The sequence below is a fragment of the Columba livia genome, chromosome 1, assembly GCF_036013475.1.
Source record: "Columba livia isolate bColLiv1 breed racing homer chromosome 1, bColLiv1.pat.W.v2, whole genome shotgun sequence".
NCBI lineage: Eukaryota > Metazoa > Chordata > Aves > Columbiformes > Columbidae > Columba > Columba livia.
The window spans coordinates 88,182-106,967 of NC_088602.1; the positions used below are offsets into that span (position 1 = coordinate 88,182).

The window sequence follows — 18,786 nt, forward strand, 5'->3', positions numbered from 1 at the left end:
GGAAAAGCCCTGAGAGACCACCCAGTCCAAGCCTTGGTCCAACTCCATCCATTGACTAGATCATGGCACTAAGTGCCATGGCCAATCTCGGCTTAAACACCTCCAGGGCCGGTGAGTCCAGCACCTCCCTGGGCAGCCATTCCAATGCCTGACCACTCTCTGTGAAGAATTGCTTCCTAATCTCCAGCCTAAATTTAAGTTTAAGCCCCCTTGTCCTGTTGCTGATGCCTGGGAGAAGAGCCCAATCCCCACCTGGCTAGAACTGCCCTTCAGGTAGTTCTAGAGAGTGCTGAGCTCAGCTCTAAGCCTCCTCTTCTCCAGACTAAACAAGCCCAGCTCCCTCAGCCTCTCCCCATAGGGCTTGTGTTCCAGTCCCTTCCCCAGTCTTGTTGCTCTTCTCTGGACCCGCTCCAGCACCTCAATATCGTTCCGGAGCTGGGGGGTCCTGCTGCCTCCGCCTGTAGGTGAACGGGGGTTTGGGGGGGCTGGAGCCCCCCGAGTGTTTCCCCGTGGGCACAGGAAGGAGCGCGTGGGGCCAGGGAATTGGGAGCTGGCCCGGACTGCACAGACCTTGCGAGTCTGGTCCAACGTCCTGCTCGAAGACGTGGGGTGAGACCCCACGGCTCATGACACCCCACGGCTCATGACACCCCACGGCTCATCACACACCCCACGGTTCATCACACACCCCACAGCTCATCACACCCCACAGCTCATCACACACCCCACGGCTCATCACACACCCCACGGCTCATCACACACCCCACAGCTCATCACGGACCCCACAGCCCATCACACACCCCACAGCTCATCACACACCCCACAGCTCATCACACCCCACAGCTCATCACACACCCCACGGCTCATCACACACCCCACAGCTCATCACACCCCACAGCTCATCACACCCCACAGCTCATCACACACCCCACAGCTCATCACGGACCCCACAGCCCATCACACCCCACGGCTCATCACGGACCCCACGGCTCATCCACCAGCACCCTAAAGACCCCCAAGAATCAGCCCCTTGCCCCAATATTGTGGGGTCCTCACCGGGCAAAACTTCCCCCCGTGTCACCCCAAAGTTCCCACCCCACCACCCGTGGGTTCTTGTTCTCGTCGCCCTTGCTAAACCCCATCGCGATCCCCATTGAAGGACAGACACCCCCCCCCCGCCCCGCGCCCCATATTATATTTTGGGGGGGGGGGTCTCCCAGCCGGCATCCCCCTCCCCATTCCGAAGCGGATGCGGGATGCGGTTGCCGTGGCGACAGCCGGGTACCCCGGGGATGCGGAGTGGGCGCGCCCGGAGCCCCCCCCACTGCAGAGCCACAGCCCGGACGCGACCATTCGTGCCGGGGGGGGGGGAGAAGCGGTGTGGTGGGGTCTCCAATGTTCCACGGGCCCCCCGCGCGGGTCCCAGGGCTGGGGGAGCGCAACGCGTCGCGGAGCGACGCGTTGCGCACCCCCAGCCCTGGGACCCGCGGGGGGGGCCCGTGTAATAGGTGTGTCCCCCCACTCGTGTCCCCCCCCCCATCTTTCACCGTGGTGCGCTCCCGGCTGGCAGCGCCGTCCCCCCCCCGCCCCTGGCGCAGTCCCCGCCGCCGGCCCGGGGCCGAGGATGCGGGGAAGGGGCCCGCGGAGAGGAGGGGGCTGCGTGGGGGGTGAGTGGGTTGTCACGCGTGGGGGGGGGCGGTGCGGAAGGGGGTGTGTGTGGGGAGTTGGGTGGGGATTTATAGGGTGGGGATGGGGGTGATAGGGATAACGGGGGGGAAGGGACAAGAAGGGGGGTGGGTGCGTGCGTGGGTGGGTAGGGGGACAGTGCGGGGTGGGGGGTCCCACGGGCAGGACGCGCACAGGGACACGGGGGACGGGATGCGGAGCCCGCAGCATCACGTCGGACACCCGCAGCGGCCCCGCGGGCCGGGCTGGCGCTGCCCCCCGTGTGTCCCGGTCACCCCCGTGTCCGTGTCCCCCCGTGTCCCCCCGTGTCCCCCGTGTCCGGGCGGCGCTGCGGCGGGCGGTGCCGCACAATGGCGGCCGGGGCGGGGCCGGGCCTGGAGCGCGGGGGCCGCCGCAGCGCCGTGAGCGGGGCCGGACCGGGACCGGGACGGGGAACCGGAATGGGACCGGGGGGACCGGGCGGCTCTGGGACCGCTGTGGGGCTGGCGGGGTGTCCCGGGGCTGCGGGGGATATGGGGGTCAGCGGGGGCCGGGGGGCAGGGGTGCCGTGGGTGCCGTGGGGCGGGGGTGTTGTGAGTGCTGTGGGTGCAGTGGGGCAGGGGGGGACCGGGGCAGGGGGCCGTGGGTGCCGTGGGGCAGGGGTGCCGGGGGTGCCGTGGGGCGGGGATGCCGTGGGTGTAGTGGGGCAGGGGGTGACTGGGGCAGGGGTGCCGTGGGTGCCGTGGGGCAGGGGTACTGTGGGGCAGGGGTGTTGTGGGTGCCGTGGGTGCAGTGGGGCAGGGAGGGACCAGGGCAGGGTGCCGTGGGGCAGGGGTGCCATGGGTGCCGAGGGACAGGGCTGCTGTGGGGCAGGGATGCTGTGGGTGCAGTGGGGCAGGGGATGACCGGGGCAGGGGTGTTGTGAGTGCCGTGGGGCAGGGGTGTAATGGGTGCCGTGGGGCAGGGGTGCCGTGGGGCAGGGGTGCCGTGGGTGCCATGGGGCAGGGATGCTGTGGGTGCCATGGGACAGGGATGCTGTGGGTGCCGTGGGTGCCGTGGGGCAGGGGTGCCGTGGGTGCCATGGAGCAGGGGTGTTGTGGGTGCCATGGGGCAGGGATGCTGTGGGTGCCGTGGGGCAGGGGTGCCATGGGTGCCGTGGGGCAGGGGTGCCGTGGGTGCCATGGGGCAGGGGTGCTGTGGGGCTGGCAGGGGCTCTGTGCCGGGCCCACCGCTATGGGGTGAGCAGCCGCTCGTGGGGCAGAGCTGTGGGTCCTGTGGGGCTGGGTGGGGGTGTCCGGGTGCCGTGGGTCCCCCCTGTGACCCCTGGAGCATGTGGGGCTGAGGGCTGTGGGGCTGATGCTGAGGGACTGTGGGGCTGATCCTGTGGGGCTGTGGGGCTGGTGCTGAGGGGCTGCAGGACTGATCCTGTGGGGCTGTGGGGTTGATGCTGTGGGGCTGTGGGCCTGGTCGTGCAGGGCTGTGGGGCTGTGGGACCGATCCTGCAGGGTTGTGGGGCCGATGCTGTGGGGCTGTGGAGTTGATGCTGTGGGTGTGTGGGTCTGGTTGTGCGGGGCCATGAGGCTGTGGGACTGATCCTGTGGGGCTGATGCTGTGGGTCCGTGGGTCCGGTCCTGCGGGGCCGTGGGGCTGTGGGACTGATCCTGTGGGGCTGTGGGGTTGATGCTGTGGGGCTGCGGGGCCGGTTGTGCAGGGCCGTGGGGCTGGTCCTGTGGGGCCATGGGGACAATGCTGTGGGTCTGTGGGGCTGATGCTGTGGGGCTCTGGGGTTGATGCTGTGGGGTCAATGCTGTGGGGCTCTGGGGCTGATGCTGTGGGGCTGATGGTGCTGTGGGGCTCTGGGGGTTGATGCTGTGGGGTCAATGCTGTGGGGCTGTGGTGTTGATGCTGGGGTCTGTGGGGCTGATGCTGTGGGGCTCTGGGGTTGATGCTGTGGGGCTGCGGGGCCGGTTGTGCAGGGCCGTGGGGCTGGTCCTGTGGGGCCATGGGGACAATGCTGTGGGTCTGTGGGGCTGATGCTGTGGGGCTCTGGGGTTGATGCTGTGGGGTCAATGCTGTGGGGCTCTGGGGTTGATGCTGTGGGGCTGATGCTGTGGGGCTCTGGGGTTGATGCTGTGGGGCTGATGCTGTGGGGCTGCGGGCCGTGGGTCCGTGGGCGCACTGACCGGCCGCCGCAGGCTGACGGGGACGCCGCCATGGCGCGGCACGAGGCCGGCGCCAGCCCGGTGGTGCGGCAGATCGACCAGCAGTTCCTGGTGTGCAGCATCTGCCTGGACCGCTACCGCAACCCCAAGGTGCTGCCGTGCCTGCACACCTTCTGCGAGAGGTGGGCACCCCCGTACCCCCGCACCCCCGCACCCCTGCACACAACCCCAAGGTGCTGCCGTGCCTGCACACCTTCTGCGAGAGGTGGGCACCCCCGCACCCCCGCACCCCCGTACCCCCGTACCCCTGCACACAACCCCAAGGTGCTGCCGTGCCTGCACACCTTCTGCGAGAGGTGGGCACCCCCGCACCCCCGCACCCCCGCACCCCTGCACACAACCCCAAGGTGCTGCTGTGCCTGCACACCTTCTGCGAGAGGTGGGCACCCCCGCATCCCTATACCCCCGCATCCCCATACCCCTGCATCCCCTGCAGATACCCCTGCACCCCCACACACAGCCCTGCACCCACTGCATTCCTGTGCCCTCTGCATCCAGTGCACCCCCCCAGCCCTGCATCCCTGCACCCCCTGCATCCCCTGCACCCCCACACACAGCCCTGCGCCCCCTGCATCCCCTGCACCCCCCCACACAGCCCTGCACCCACTGCATTCCTGTGCCCTCTGCATCCCTGCATCCACTGCACCCCAGCACACAGCCCTGCATCCCCTGCACCCACTGCATCCCCTGCACCCCCTGCATTCACTGCACCCGCTGCCCCCACACATCCCCGCTGTGTCCCTGGCGTGTCCCTCCTGTGACCTGCTGTGTCCCCAGCACCACTGTGTCCCCACTGCACCCCTGCAGTGCCCACGGGCCTCCCTGTGCCCCCAGTGTGTCCCCACTGTGCCCATGGCCCCCTGCATCCCCACTGAGTGCCCGTGGCGCCGTGTCCCCGTGGCGCCGTGTCCCGCTGCTCCTGCCGCACGGCACGGGCTGTTGGTCTGGGGGGTTTGGGGTGTTTTTGGGGGTTTGGGGCGGGGGGGCCGCAGCACGTCCCCGGGCTCTGGGCTCTGCTGATGAGTGTCCTCTCTGTGCCCCACAGCCCGACCCCCAAAACGCGCCCCCTGCCGCTCCCCTCTGTCCATCCGTCCCTCTGTCCATCCGTCCCTCTGTCCGTCCACCCCTCGGGCTCTGGCAGCGGCTGCTCGGTCACCGCGGCGCAGCCTCCGGTCCATCTGTCCTGCCGTCTGTCCGCCCCGGCCCCCGCGCCCTGGTGTGCCGCAGCGCAGCCCTCCCGTCCGTCTGTCTGCCCCGCGTCTGTCTGCCCCTCCAGCCCCGGCCCTCTGCTGCCGCCCCACACCCTGAGGCGTTGCCCTCCGGTCTGTCCGTCCTGCTGTCTGTCTGTCCTGCCAGCCCTGTCCTGCTGCTCCTGCCCTGCACCCCAGTGTGCCCCAGCGCAGCCCTGCTGTCCGTCTGTCCATCCATCCTGCCATCTGTCTGCCCCTCCAGCCCCGGCCCTCTGCTCCTGCCCCACGCACCCTGATGCCTCCTGTCCGTCTGTCCTGCGGCCAGTCTGTCCTGCCAGCCCTGGCCCTCACTCACGCACCCGTGTGCCGCAGTGCAGCCCTGCTGTCCGTCTGTCCTGCTGCCCGTCCAGTCCCTCCCTCTGCTGCTGTCCTGCACCTCTGTCCCTCCTGTCCGTGTGTCTGTCCTGAGCCCCATCCCTCTGCTTCTGCCTGCACCCCGTCCCTCCCGTCTGTCTGTCTGTCCCTCTGCTTCTGCCTGCTGCCTGTCCCATCCATGTGTCCGTCCCATCCGTGCGTCTGTCCCGTGCTGAGCCGTGTCCGTCCCGTCCGTGTGTCTGTCCCACGGCTGAGCCATGTCCATCCCGTCCATGTGTCCATCCCATCCGTGTGTCTGTCCCGCAGCTGAGCCGTGCCATCTCGTCCGTGCGCCCGTCCCGTCCGTGTGTCTGTCCTGTGCTGAGCCGTGTCCGTCCCGTCTGTGTGTCCATCCCGTCCGTGTGTCTGTCCCACGGCTGAGCCGTGTCTGTCCTGTCCGTGTGCCCGTCCCATCCATGCGTCCGTCCCATGGCTGAGCCATGCCCGTCCCGTCCGCGTGCCCATCCCGTCCGTGCGTCCGTCCCATGCGGAGCCGTGCCTGTCCCGTCCGCGTGCCCGTCCCATCCGTGTGCCCGTCCCGTCTGTTTGCCCATCCTGTCCGTGCGTCCGTCCCGCGCTGAGCCGTGCATCCGTCCCGTCCGTGCATCCGTCCCGTCCGTGCGCCCGTCCCGTCTGTTTGCCCATCCTGTCCATGCATCCATCCCGCGCTGAGCCGTGCGCCCGTCCCGTCCGTGCGCCCGTCCCGTCCGTGCGCCCGTCCCGTCCGTGCGCCCGTCCTGTCCGTGCGTCCGTCCCGCGCTGAGCCGCGTCCGCCCGCAGGTGCCTGCAGAACTACATCCCGGCGCAGAGCCTGTCGCTGTCGTGCCCCGTGTGCCGCCAGACGTCCATCCTGCCCGAGCGCGGCGTGGCCGCGCTGCAGAACAACTTCTTCATCACCAACCTCATGGAGGTGCTGCAGCGCCAGCCTGACGGGCCCCATCCTGCGCGCGGCGGCGACCCGCTCAGCGCCGTCACCGGCCAGCCCCTCTGCTGCCCCAACCACGAGGGCAAGGTGCGCCAGGACGGGCGATGCGGGGGCTGGGGGGTCCAGGGGGCTGCAGGGATCTGTGTGGGCTGCAAGAATCTGGGGGAGCTGCAGGGCTCTGGGGGGCTGTGGGGGTCCAGGTGAACTGGGGTCCTGTGGTCCTGGGGGTCCTGGTGGCACTGGAGGGTCCAATGGTCTGGGGGATCCCAGTGGCACTGGAGGGTCCTGTGGTCCAGGGGAGTCCTGGTGGCACTGGAGGGTCCTGTGGTCCAGGGGAGTCCTGGTGGCACTGGAGGGTCCCATGGTCCTGGTGGCACTGGAGGGTCCCGTGGTCCTGGGGGGTCCCAGGGGCACAGGGGTCCCAGGTGCACGGGGGTCCCGGGGGCACAGGATTCTGGGGGTCCCGGGTGCACAGGGGTCCCGGGTGCACGGGGTCCTGGGTGCACAGGGTTCTGGGGGTCCCAGGGGCACAGGGTCCCGGGTGCACGGGGTCCCGGGGGTGTGTGTGCGGCTCCCGGCAGCCGGTGCCCGGCGCAGGTGATGGAGTTCTACTGCGAGCCGTGCGAGACGGCGATGTGCCGCGAGTGCACGGCCGGGGAGCACCGCGAGCACCGCACCGTGCCGTTGCGAGACGTGCTGGAGCAGCACAAGGCGGCCCTGCAGCAGCAGCTGGACGCGGTGCGCAGCAGGTACGCAGCGGGGCCCCGGGGCGCCCCCCGCGCCCGCCCCGCGCCCACCCACGTGCCCCGCAGGCTCCCGCAGCTGGCGGCCGCCGTGGCGCTGGTGTCGGAGATCAGCCGGCAGCTGGGCGAGCGCAAGGACGAGGCCGTGGCCGAGATCGGCAGCACCTTCGAGGAGCTGGAGGCGGCGCTGCGGCAGCGCCGGGGGCTGCTGGTGCGCGACCTGGAGGCCGCCTGCGCCGCCAAGCAGAAGGTGACGGCCCCGCGGCGCGGGTCCCGTGTCCCCGTGTCCCCATGCACCATGTCCCCATGCACCATGTCCCATGCCACCACGCCTGCATGCTGCCGTGCCCGGTGCAGCCCTGCGGGGTCCGACGGGGCTGGGCTGGACAGTTGGGGTCAGGGTCCCGTCCCCGGGGTCAGGGTCCCGTCCCAACCGTGAGACTCCCATCCCAGCAGTGAGGGGCCCATACCTGTGGCGGGGTCCTGTCCCCAGGGTCCCGTCCCCACAATCGGGGCCCCATCCTGCTTTTCGGGGTTCCAACCCCGTGACCAGGGTCCTGTCCCCATGGTGGGGTCTGTCCTCATGATCAGGGTCCCATCCCCATGATCAGGGTCCTGTCCCCGCGGTGCGCTCTGTCCCACGATTGGGTCCTGTCCCCACAATCTGGTCCCGTCCCCGCGGTGGCCGTGTCCCTGTGTTGAGGTGCCGTGTCCCGGCGGCGGCTCTGTCCCCGTGGCAGCCATGTCCCCATGGTGGCCGTGTCCCCGCGGTGGCCATGTCCCCGTGTCCCCGTGGTGGCCGTGTCCCCGTGGTGGCCGTGTCCCCGTGTCCCCGTGGTGGCCGTGTCCCCATGGTGGCCGTGTCCCCGCGGCGGCCGTGTCCCCGTGTCGAGGTGCCGTGTCACCGTGGTGGCCGTGTCACCGTGGTGGCCGTGTCCCTGTGTTGACGTGCCGTGTCCCCGTGGTGGCCGTGTCCCCGCGGTGGCCGTGTCCCTGTGTTGAGGTGCCGTGTCCCGGCGGCGGCTCTGTCCCCGTGGTGGCCGTGTCCCCGTGTAGAGGTGCCGTGTCCCCGTGGTGGCCGTGTCCCCGCGGTGGCCATGTCCCCGTGTCCCCGCGGTGGCCGTGTCCCCGCGGTGGCCGTGTCCTCGTGTCGAGGTGCCGTGTCCCCGTGGTGGCCGTGTCCCCGCGGTGGCCGTGTCCTCGTGTTGAGGTGCCGTTTCCCCGTGGTGGCCGTGTCCCCGTGGTGGCCGTGTCCCCATGGTGGCCATGTCCCCGTGTTGAGGTGCCGTGTCCCCGTGGCAGCCATGTCCCCGTGGCAGCCATGTCCCCATGGTGGCCGTGTCCCCGTGGCGGCCGTGTCCCCGTGGCGGCCGTGTCCCCGCGGTGGCCGTGTCCCCGTGTTGAGGTGCCGTGTCCTGGCGGCGGCTCTGTCCCCGTGGTGGCCGTGTCCCAATGGTGGCCGTGTCCCCGCGGCGGCCGTGTCCCCGTGTCCCCACGGTGGCCGTGTCCCCACGGTGGCCGTGTCCCCGCGGTGGCCGTGTCCCCGTGTCCCCGTGGCAGCCATGTCCCCATGGTGGCCGTGTCCCCGTGGTGGCCGTGTCCCCGTGTCCCTGTGGTGGCCGTGTCCCTGTGTTGAGGTGCCGTGTCCCCATGGTGGCCATGTCCCCGTGGTGGCCATGTCCCCGTGGTGGCCGTGTCCCCGCGGTGGCCATGTCCCCATGTCCCCACGGTGGCCGTGTCCCCGCGGTGGCCGTGTCCCCGTGTCGAGGCGCCGTGTCCCCGCAGGTGCTGCAGGCACAGCTGGAGGCGCTGCGGCAGGGCCAGGAGAGCATCCTGAGCAGCTGCGCGTTCGCGGAGCAGGCGCTGCGGCACGGCACGGCCGGCGAGGTGCTGCTGGTGCAGAAGCAGATGGGCGAGCGGCTGGGCGAGCTGGCGGCGCGCGCCTTCCCCGAGCACCCGCACGAGAACGCGCAGCTCGACCTGGCCGTGGAGACCGACGCCGTGCGCCGCTCCATCCTCAACCTGGGCGCGCTCGTCACCACCAGCGCCACGGCGCACCAGACGGTGGCCACGGGCGAGGGGCTGCGGCACGCCGTGGTGGGGCAGCCGGCCTCGCTCAGCGTCACCACCAAGGACAAGGACGGCGAGCTGGTGCGCAGCGGCGGCGCCTGCCTGCGCTTCCAGGTGAGAGGCACAGCTGGCGCTTTCTGTGCATAAGCAACGCTTGGTCCCGTTCCCTAATCGTGTTCCTTAAACACGGGCTCGCTAGAGCACAAGCAAACAGCGCAGGGTGCGCGGGGAACCGCTCCGCCCAGCTCGCACACCTTTGACAGCAAGAGCTGTGCTTAAACGCAGTGAGGAGTTACACATTCCTAGTGACCCCAGGAACGCCTGTACATATCCATAACCTTCCCCGCTTCTCGTTAAAATGAGTCTCAGAGAACCATTTCCATAGTCTCCTCCCTGACCCTCCCCTGTTCGCCTGTGCAGTGCCACTTGGCGGCTTTGAGGAGGGCTCTCTAGGGCTCTCTAGGGCTCTTTGAGGGTCTCTGTGGGTCTCTGTGGGTCTCTATGGTCTCTCTAGGGCTCTATGGGACTCTGTGGTCTCTATGGCTCTCTATGGGACTCTGTGGGTCTCTATGGGACTCTGTAGTCTCTGTGGTCTCTATGAGACTCTATGGGTCTCTATGGGACTCTGTGGTCTCTATGGCTCTTTATGGGTCTCTGTGGGTCTCTATGGTCTCTATGGGACTCTGTGGGTCTCTGTGGGTCTCTATGGGTCTCCCAAGCCGCCAAGTCAACCCAAACCAGACTGGCGCCCCTTGTGCTGTAAATCTTGGTTATCTTGTCTGCTCAAGGCTCCAGCTGGTGCAGTAAAGCTTCTGAGCTCGGCATTCGATGGGTTCTGTTTGTCCTAGCACAAAGCTCTAAACCGAGCACTTGTTGTGTGCCTGAGCCTTGAAGCTCAGTGGGCTGCCAGGCACCCACTGCGTGTTAGCTAGCCCTGGAATCGCGAGTCCCCTCTGTCGACAGAACGTCGTCAACGAGCTTCACGACTTTGTACACGGGACTCAAGCAGCTTGTCCTCGCCCAGGCTCAGAGCCCGAGCCGCGCCTGGTTCGCTCTGCGGGCTCGGAGCGTCCGGCACGCTCACGGCCGCGTTTCTCGCGCAGGTGACGGGGCCGGACGGCGGCGCGGCCGAGGCCGAGGTGCAGGACAACCGCAACGGCACCTACGAGCTGCAGTACACGCCGCGCGCCGAGGGCGACTTCCAGCTGTCGGTGCTGCTGTACGGGCAGCCCCTGCGCGGCAGCCCGTTCCGCGTGCGCGCCGTGCGGCCCTGCGACGTGCCGCCCTCGCCCGACGACGCCAAGCGCCGCGTCAAGTCCCCCAGCGGCGCGCACATCCGGCAGAAGGCCGTGCGGCGCCCGTCCAGCATGTACAGCAGCGGCAAGAAGAAGGAGAACCCCATCGAGGACGAGCTCATCTTCCGCGTGGGTGAGCGGCCGCGGACACCGGCGCCGCTGCGGGCTCCCGGGGTCCCCGGGGCGGTGAGGCCTCCCTGGGGGCTTCCTGGGGCTCCTTGTGGCCCCCAGGGCTGTGGGGGCTCCCTGGGGTGCTGGGGGCTCCTGGGGCTCCTTGTGGCCCCCCAGTCTGGGGGGTTTCCTGAGGCTCCTGGGGCTCCCCAGGTCAGTGGGGGCTCCGCAGGATGGGGGGATTCCCTGGGGCTCCTCGGGGCCCTCCAGGGTTGTGGGGGCTCCCTGAGGTTGTGGGGGCTCCCTGGGGCTCCGTGCAGCACTGGGTGTCCCCGTGTGTCCCTGCTGTCCTCGGTGTCCCCACTGTCCCCATGTCCCCGCTGTCCCGGTGTGCCAGTGTCCCCAGTGTCCCCGCTGTCCCCCCTGTCCCCGCTGTCCCCGGTGTGCCGGTGTCCCCAGCCCCGCTGTGCCGCAGGAAGCCGTGGCCGTGAGAAGGGCGAGTTCACCAACCTGCAGGGCATCTCCACGTCCAGCAGCGGCCGCATCGTGGTGGCCGACAGCAACAACCAGTGCGTGCAGGTATGGCCCCGCACGGCACGGCACGGCATGGCACAGCCCAGCCTGTCCCGTCCCAATCCCGCCCCATCCCGTCCCCGTCCTGTCTCCATCCCCATCCTGTCCCATCCCCATCCTGTCCCATCCCCATCCTGTCCCATCCCATCCTGTCCCCATCCCCATCCTGTCCCATCCCATCCTGTCCACATCCCCGTCCCATCCCATCACATCCTTGTCCCATCCCCATCCTGTCCCCATCCCCATCCTGTCCCATCCCCATCCTGTCCCATCCCCATCCTGTCCCCATCCCTGTCCCATCCCTGTCTCATCCCATCCTGTCCCCGTCCTGTCTCCATCCCTGTCCCACCCCCGTCCTGTCCCATCCCGTCCCCATCCCATCCGTGTCCTGTCCCATCCCTGTCCCCGTCCTATCCCATCCTGTCCCTGTCTCTGTCCCATTCTGTCCCCATCCCATCCCATCCCTGTCCCGTCCCATCCCTGTCCCCATCCCATCCATGTCCTGTCCCATCCCTGTCCCGTCCCCATCCCCGTCCCATCCCTGTTCTGTCCCCATCCCTGTCTCATCCCATCCTGTCCCCGTCCTGTCTCCATCCTGTCCCATCCATGTCCTGTCCCCATTCCGTCCCTGTCCCCATCCCATCCCATCCCTGTCCTGTCCCATCCCTGTCTCATCCCATCCTGTCCCCATCCTGTCCCCATCCTGTCTTCATCCTCGTCCTGTCCCATCCCATCCCCATCCCATCCCTGTCCCCATCCCATCCCATCCCATCCCATCCCATCCCTGTCCCCATCCCATCCCATCCCTGTCCTGTCCCATCCCTGTCTCATCCTCGTCCTGTCCCATCCCATCCCCATCCCATCCATGTCCTGTCCCATCCCTGTCCCCATCCTATCCCATCCTGTCCCTGTCTCCGTCCCATCCCATCCCGTCCCATCCCCATCCCTGTCCTGTCCCCATCCCTGTCCCATCCCGTCCCCATCCCATCCGTGTCCTGTCCCATCCCTGTCCCCCTCCCATCCCTGTCCTGTCCCATCCCTGTCCCCGTCCCCTCCCGCGCCGCTGTCCCGCAGGTGTTCTCCAACGAGGGGCAGTTCCGGCTGCGGTTCGGGGTGCGCGGCCGCTCCCCGGGGCAGCTGCAGCGCCCCACCGGCGTCACCGTGGACACCAACGGGGACATCATCGTGGCCGACTACGACAACCGCTGGGTCAGCATCTTCTCCCCCGAGGGCAAGTTCAAGGTGAGGGGGGTTGGGCGGGGGCGGGGCGGCGGCCGCGCCCGGCGCTGACCCCTCCCCCGCAGAGCAAGATCGGGGCGGGGCGGCTGCTGGGCCCCAAGGGCGTGGCCGTGGACCGCAACGGGCACATCATCGTGGTGGACAACAAGGCCTGCTGCGTCTTCATCTTCCAGCCCAGCGGCAAGATGGTGGCCAAGTTCGGCAGCCGCGGCACGGCCGAGCGCCAGTTCGCAGGTACCGCTGGGCCCGGCTCTGGGTCTGGGCCCGGCTCTGCGCCTGCTCCCGGCACTGGCTCAGGTTCCGCGCTCTGCGGCTGGTTCCAGGCTCAGGTCCTGGGGTCTGGGTCTGGTTCTGGGCTCAGGTTCTGGGCCATGGTTCTAGTTCTGGGCTTGGGCTCTGGGTCTGGTTCTGGGCTCATGTTCTAGGCCATGGTTCTAGTTCTGGATTTAGGTTCTGGACTCTGGGTCTGGGCTCTGGGTCTGGCTCTGCGGCTGGTTCCAGGCTCAGGTTCTGGGCTCTGGGTCTGGTTCTGGGCTTGGCTTTTGGGTCCTGGGCTCTGGGTCTGGTCGTGGGCTGAGGTTCTGGGCTGTGGTTCTAGTTCTGGGTCTGGGCTCTGTGCCTGGGTCTGGCTCAGGTTCCGCGCTCTGCGGCTGGTTCCAGGCTCAGGTCCTGCGGTCTGGGTCTGGTTCCAGGCTCAGGTTCCGGCCTCTGGGTCTGGGCTCAGGTTCTGGGCCATGGTTCTAGTTCTGGGCTTGGGCTCTGGGTCTGGGTCTGGTCTCTGGTTTTGGGCTCAGGTTCTGGGCTCTGGTTCTGGGTCGGGGCTCAGGTTCTGGGCCATGGTTCTAGTTCTGGGTCTGGGTCTGGTTCCAGGCTCTGGTTCTGGGCTCTGGGCCTGGTCCTGGGCTGAGGTTCTGGGCTGTGGTTCTAGTTCTGGGCTTGGGTTCTGGGCTCTGATTCTGGGCTTGGCTTTTGGGTTCTGGGCTCTGCGTTTGGCTCTGGTTCTAGTTGTGGGGTCTGATTCCAGTTCTGGGTTCTAGGCCGGGGTGTTGGCTCTAGGTTCTGGGTTCTGGGTTCGGGTTCTGCTGCTGGTTTAGTTCTGGGTTTGGGTCATGGATTTGCGTTCTGGGTTCGTTCTGTTTCTGGGTTCCAGGTTCTAGCTCTGGGTTTGGGTTCTAGGCTCATTCTGGCTCTGGGTTGTGGCTCTGGGTTGTGGCTGTGTTTGGGCTGTGGTTCCGGGTTCTGGGCTCGCGTTCTAGCTCTGGGTTCTGGCTCTGGGTGCCGGAGCCCGGGGTCCGTTGGGGTCCGTCGGGCGGGGGCCCACGGCGCGCCCCTCCCCCCAGGGCCCCACTTTGTCGCCGTCAACAACAAGAACGAGATCGTGGTCACCGATTTCCACAACCACTCCGTCAAGGTGCGTGGGGGCGACCCCGCGCTGACCCCCCGCTGACCCCGCGCTGACCCCCTTGGTGACCCCGCGCTGACCCCACTGGCCCCATGGTGATCCCACTGACCCCACGCTGACCCCATGCTGACCCCCTTGGTGACCCCGCACTGACCCCACTGACCTCATGGTGACCCCACTGACCCCGCGCTGACCCCCTTGGTGACCCCGCGCTGACCCCACTGGCCCCATGTTGAACCCACTGACCCCATGCTGACCCCATGCTGACCCCCTTGGTGACCCCGCGGTGACCCCACTGACCCCTTGGTGACCCCCTTGGTGACCCCCTTGGTGACCCCCTTGGTGACCCCGTGCTGACCCCACAGACCCCATGGTGACCCCACTGACCCCGCGCTGACCCCCTTGGTGACCCCACGCTGACCCCGTGCTGACCCCACTGACCCCATGGTGACCCCACTGACCCTGTGCTGACCCCGCGCTGACCTCATGGTGACCCCACGCTGATCCCCTTGGTGACACCACGCTGACCCCCTGAGCCCATGGTGACCCCGCTGACCCTGCACTGACCCCCCGCTGACCCCATGGTGACCCCACTGACCCCATGGTGACCCCGTGGTGCCCCCGCTCCTCCGTGGTGCCCCCGCTGACCCCATGGTGACCCCATGGTGACCCCACGGTGCCCCCGCTGCCCCCGTGGTGCCCCCGCTGCCCCCGTGGTGCCCCCGCTGCTCCCATGGTGACCCCATGGTGACCCCACGGTGACCCCACGGTGCCCCCGTGCTGGCGCAGGTGTACAGCGCGGACGGGGAGTTCCTGTTCAAGTTCGGGTCGCACGGGGAGGGCAACGGGCAGTTCAACGCGCCCACCGGCGTGGCCGTGGACGCCAACGGCAACATCATTGTGGCCGACTGGGGCAACAGCCGCATCCAGGTGGGACACGGCACGGGACGGGGGACACGGGGACAGGGGGACACGGGGACACTGGGGACACGGGGCAGAGGGACACCGGGGACAGGGGGACACTGGGGACAGGGGGACAGGGGACACCGGGGACAGGGGGACACCGGGGACAGGGTGGGCAGGGGGACACAGGTGGCCGGGGGACACCAGGGACAGGGGGGCAGGGGGACACTGGGGACAGGGGGACACTGGGGACACAGGGGGCAGGGGGACAACAGGGACACTGGGGACACCAGGGACAGCAGCACACTGGATGCCCCTCTGCCCCCCACTCTGCCCCCACCCTCCACCCCCCCCGTCCCCCCCCGCCCCCCCTCCGCCTCCCCCTCTGCCCCCCGTCCTGCCCAGCCCTGGGTCCTGAGCTGGCACAGCACCCTCCCTGTGCTGTCCCCATCCCGCCCCTGTCCCCATCCCGTCCCTGTCCCCATCCCGTCCGTGTCCCCATCCCGCCCCTGTCCCCATCCCGTCCCTGTCCCCATCCCATCCCTGTCCCCATCCCGTCCGTGTCCTGGGGACATGGGGACCTGGGCAGGGGTGGCGGGTGGTGGCTGCGGGGCCATGGGGACATGGGGCCATGGGGCCATGGGGACACGGGGCCATGGGGACACGGGGACCTGGGGCCATGGGGACCTGGGGCCCTGGAGCCATGGGGCCCTGGAGCCATGGGGACCTGGGGCCATGGGGACATGGGGCCCCGGAGCCATGGGGACCCGGAGCCATGGGGACCTGGGGCCATGGGGACATGGGGCCCCGGAGCCATGGGGACATGAGGACCCGGAGCCATGGGGAGCTGGGGACATGGGGCCCCAGAGCCATGGGGCCCTGGAGCCATGGGGCCCCGGAGCCATGGGGACCTGGGGCCATGGGGACATGGGGCCCTGGAGCCATTGGGGACCTGGGACCATGGGGCCAATGGGACCCGGAGCCATGGGGACCCAGAGCCATGGGGACCCAGGGCCATGGGGACATGGGGACCCGGAGCCATGGGGAGCTGGGGCCCCGGAGCCATGGGGCCCCGGAGCCATGGGGACCTGGGGCCATGGGGACACGGGGACACGGAGCCATGGGGCCCTGGGGCCATGGGGCCAATGGGACCCGGAGCCATGGGGAGCTGGGGCCATGGGGCCGCTGCGCCCCTCCCGCAGGTGTTTGACGGCGCGGGCTCGTTCCTGTCGTACATCAACACGGCGGCCGAGCCGCTGTACGGGCCGCAGGGGCTGGCGCTCAGCGCCGACGGACACGTGCTGGTGGCCGACTCGGGCAACCACTGCTTCAAGGCCTACCGCTACCTGCAGTAGGGCTGCCCCACGGCTGCCCCACGGCTGCCCCGTGGCGTCCTGACCCACGGCGCCTGCCCCACCGCTACCTGCAGTAGGGCTGCCCCACGGCTGCCCCAGCACTACCTGCAGTAGGGCTGCCCCACAGCGCCTGACCCACAGCAGCCTGCCCCATGGCATCGTGCCCCACGGCGCCTGCCCCACCAGTGCCCCTGCCCCACAGCGCCCTGCCCCAGAGCCGCCCCGGCCTTCGCGTGCACTTTATCCGGGGGCGGCCGGGCCGGCGCGGGGCGAGGACGGGCATGGCGGGGGGGCGGTGCCGGGGGTCCTGCCCCACGGACGGGGGTCCCGACGGCACGTGGGAGCGTGTGGGGCCGGGGGAGCATCAGGCAGGGCTGGGGCTGTGGGGCGGCTGTGGGGCGGTGGGTCCTGGAGCCCCCGCCCCCCAGGGGCTGCCCCCTGCCAGCCCCATAGCCCAGCCCCAGCTGTGGGGCCACCGCGCGTGCCTGCTCCATGGTGGGGGTGTGGGGCTGCCTGCCCCGCAGCGGGTGTGGGATGTGGGTCCCTGCCCCACGGCGGGTGTGGGGTGTGGGTCCCTGCCCCACGGTGGGTGTGGGGTGTGGGTCCCGGCCCCACGGCGGCTGTGGGGCCGCACGCTGACAAACAGTCTGTACAAAATAAAATATTCTGGAAGAACCGGCCCTGGCAGCTCCAGCCCCACAGCGGGGGGGCAGCACCGCCCTGCCCCACAGCACCAGCACCGCCCCACAGCACCGCCCTGCCCCACAGCTCCGCCCCACACCACCGCCCCACACCACCGCCCTGCCCCACAGCACCGCCCCACAGCACCAGCACCGCCCCACAGCACTGCCCCACAGCACCGCCCTGCCCCACAGCACCAGCACCGCCCCACAGCTCCGCCCTGCCCCACAGCACCGCCCCACAGCACCGCCCTGCCCTACAGCACCGCCCTGCCCCACAGCACCAGCACCGCCCCACAGCTCCGCCCTGCCCCACAGCACCAGCACTGCCCCACAGCTCCGCCCCACAGCACCGCCCTGCCCCACAGCACTGCCCTGCCCCACAGCACCGCCCTGCCCCACAGCACCGCCCCACAGCACCGCCCTGCCCCACAGCTCCGCCCCACAGCACCGCCCCACAGCTCCGCCCTGCCCCACAGCACCAGCACTGCCCCACAGCTCCGCCCCACAGCTCCGCCCTGCCCCACAGCACCGCCCTGCCCCGCAGCACCAGCACTGCCCCGCAGCGGGGATGTGTCCCCGGTACGGGATGTGTCCCTGTTCCCGATGCCCCCGTGTCCCTGTCCCCGTGTCCCGCCGCCGGTTCCAGATCAATCACCCACACGGGTCCCGGGAACACGCGGGACCAGTGCCGGGGGGTCTGCCCCCCACCCACGGCACTGGGGTGTGACCCCCCCCGAACCGCTCCCCTGCCCCTCCCCGTCCCCGCCCAGCCCGTCCCCGTCCCCTCCCGTCCCGCCCCCGTCCCCGCCCAGCCCGTCCCCGTCCCCTCCCGTCCCGCCCCCGTCCATCCCGTCCCCGACCCCGCTCATCCCGCCCCCGTCCCCACCCATCCCGTCCCCGTCCCCGCCCATCCCGACCCCGCCCATCCCGTCCCTGTCCCCGCTCATCCCGCCCCCGTCCCCACCCATCCCGTCCCCGTCCCCGCCCATCCCGACCCCGTCCCCGCCCATCCCGACCCCGCCCATCCCGTCCCCGCCCATCCCGACCCCGCACATCCCGTCCCTGTCCCCGCCCATCCCGCCCCCGTCCCCACCCATCCCGCCCCCGTCCCCGCCCCTGACCCGCGGGGCTGTGCCGGGTGGGACACGGCGGGACCTCCGGGGCTGTGCTGGGTGGAGACCCCCGTGGGACCCGCGGGGCTGTGCGGGTGTGTGCCGGGGGCGCCAGCCCCGCCCGCCCCGCCCCATCGCGCGGGTGACCGCATCCAGCTCGTGGACGTGCCGCGGACTCCCTGGCGCGCGGGGCCGCCGCTGCCGCTGCCCCGCGACCGCGTGGACGGCGCCATGTGCACGCGCGACGGCGTGTTCGTGCTCGGCGGGCCCGCGCTGCACCGCTACCCGCGCCCACGCAGCTGCTGGCGGCCCCGCAGCCCGCGGCCCCGAGGCCGGCGGACGGACACGGACACGGACACGGACACGGACACGGACACGGACACGGACACGGGCACGGGCACGCACTGACACGAACTAATAAACACGGCGGAAGCCGAAACACCCGAGACGGCCCCGAGCTGTGGGGTGCGGGGGTGGCCGCGGTGACACGGCGCCGTCCCCGTCCCTGCGCCGTCCCCATCCCATCCCTGCGCCGTCCCCGTCCCTGCGCCGTCCCCGTCCCTGCGCTGTCCCCGTCCCCTGCCTGTCCTGTCCCCATCCCTGCGCTGTCCCCATCCCTGCCTGTCCTGTCCCCTGCCTGTTCCCGTGTCACCACCCAGGTGCACAGGGACAGCGGCGCAAGGCTGGCGGGTGCAGGTGCCCGTGGTCCTGGGGAGGGGACACCGTTTGTGACACCAGGGGACGTGGTACTGGGGAATGGGGGCTGTGTCAGGCTGCACTGGGCTGGACTGGGCTAGACTGGGCTGGACTGGACCAGACTGAGCTGAACTGGGCTGAGTTGTGCTGGACTGGGCTGAACTGGGCTGGACTGGTCAGTTCTGGTC

At 69.8% G+C, this 18,786-nt stretch overlaps 2 protein-coding genes across 6 annotated transcripts; both read left to right on the top strand.

Moving 5' to 3' along the window:
* The first annotated feature begins 1,509 nt into the window (after positions 1-1,509).
* On the top strand, positions 1,510-16,782 carry TRIM3 (tripartite motif containing 3). 5 transcript variants are annotated; one of them, XM_065057058.1, is made up of 13 exons: positions 1,510-1,667; positions 3,861-4,009; positions 6,272-6,503; positions 7,014-7,165; positions 7,229-7,409; positions 8,945-9,343; positions 10,333-10,657; positions 11,111-11,214; positions 12,283-12,450; positions 12,513-12,681; positions 13,788-13,858; positions 14,639-14,779; positions 15,955-16,782. In XM_065057058.1, exons 2-13 carry the CDS (start codon positions 3,879-3,881, stop codon positions 16,105-16,107), a joined length of 2,226 nt encoding a protein of 741 aa, XP_064913130.1. In that variant the 5' UTR covers positions 1,510-1,667; positions 3,861-3,878; the 3' UTR covers positions 16,108-16,782. The 5 variants fall into 5 exon arrangements, with proteins under 5 accessions (XP_064913130.1, XP_064913060.1, XP_064912979.1 ...); XM_065056988.1 differs by lacking the exon at positions 1,510-1,667 and adding an exon at positions 2,022-2,087; XM_065056907.1 differs by lacking the exon at positions 1,510-1,667 and having other exon boundaries at positions 12,621-12,681.
* LOC135579002 (nascent polypeptide-associated complex subunit alpha, muscle-specific form-like) lies at positions 7,416-8,940 on the top strand (the record flags this gene model as incomplete). The annotated part of the gene is made up of 2 exons (XM_065056494.1): positions 7,416-8,314; positions 8,370-8,940. Coding segments are annotated over exons 1-2 (984 nt in total), but the record flags the coding sequence as incomplete, so codon positions are not given.
* Positions 16,783-18,786: the final 2,004 nt, after the last annotated feature.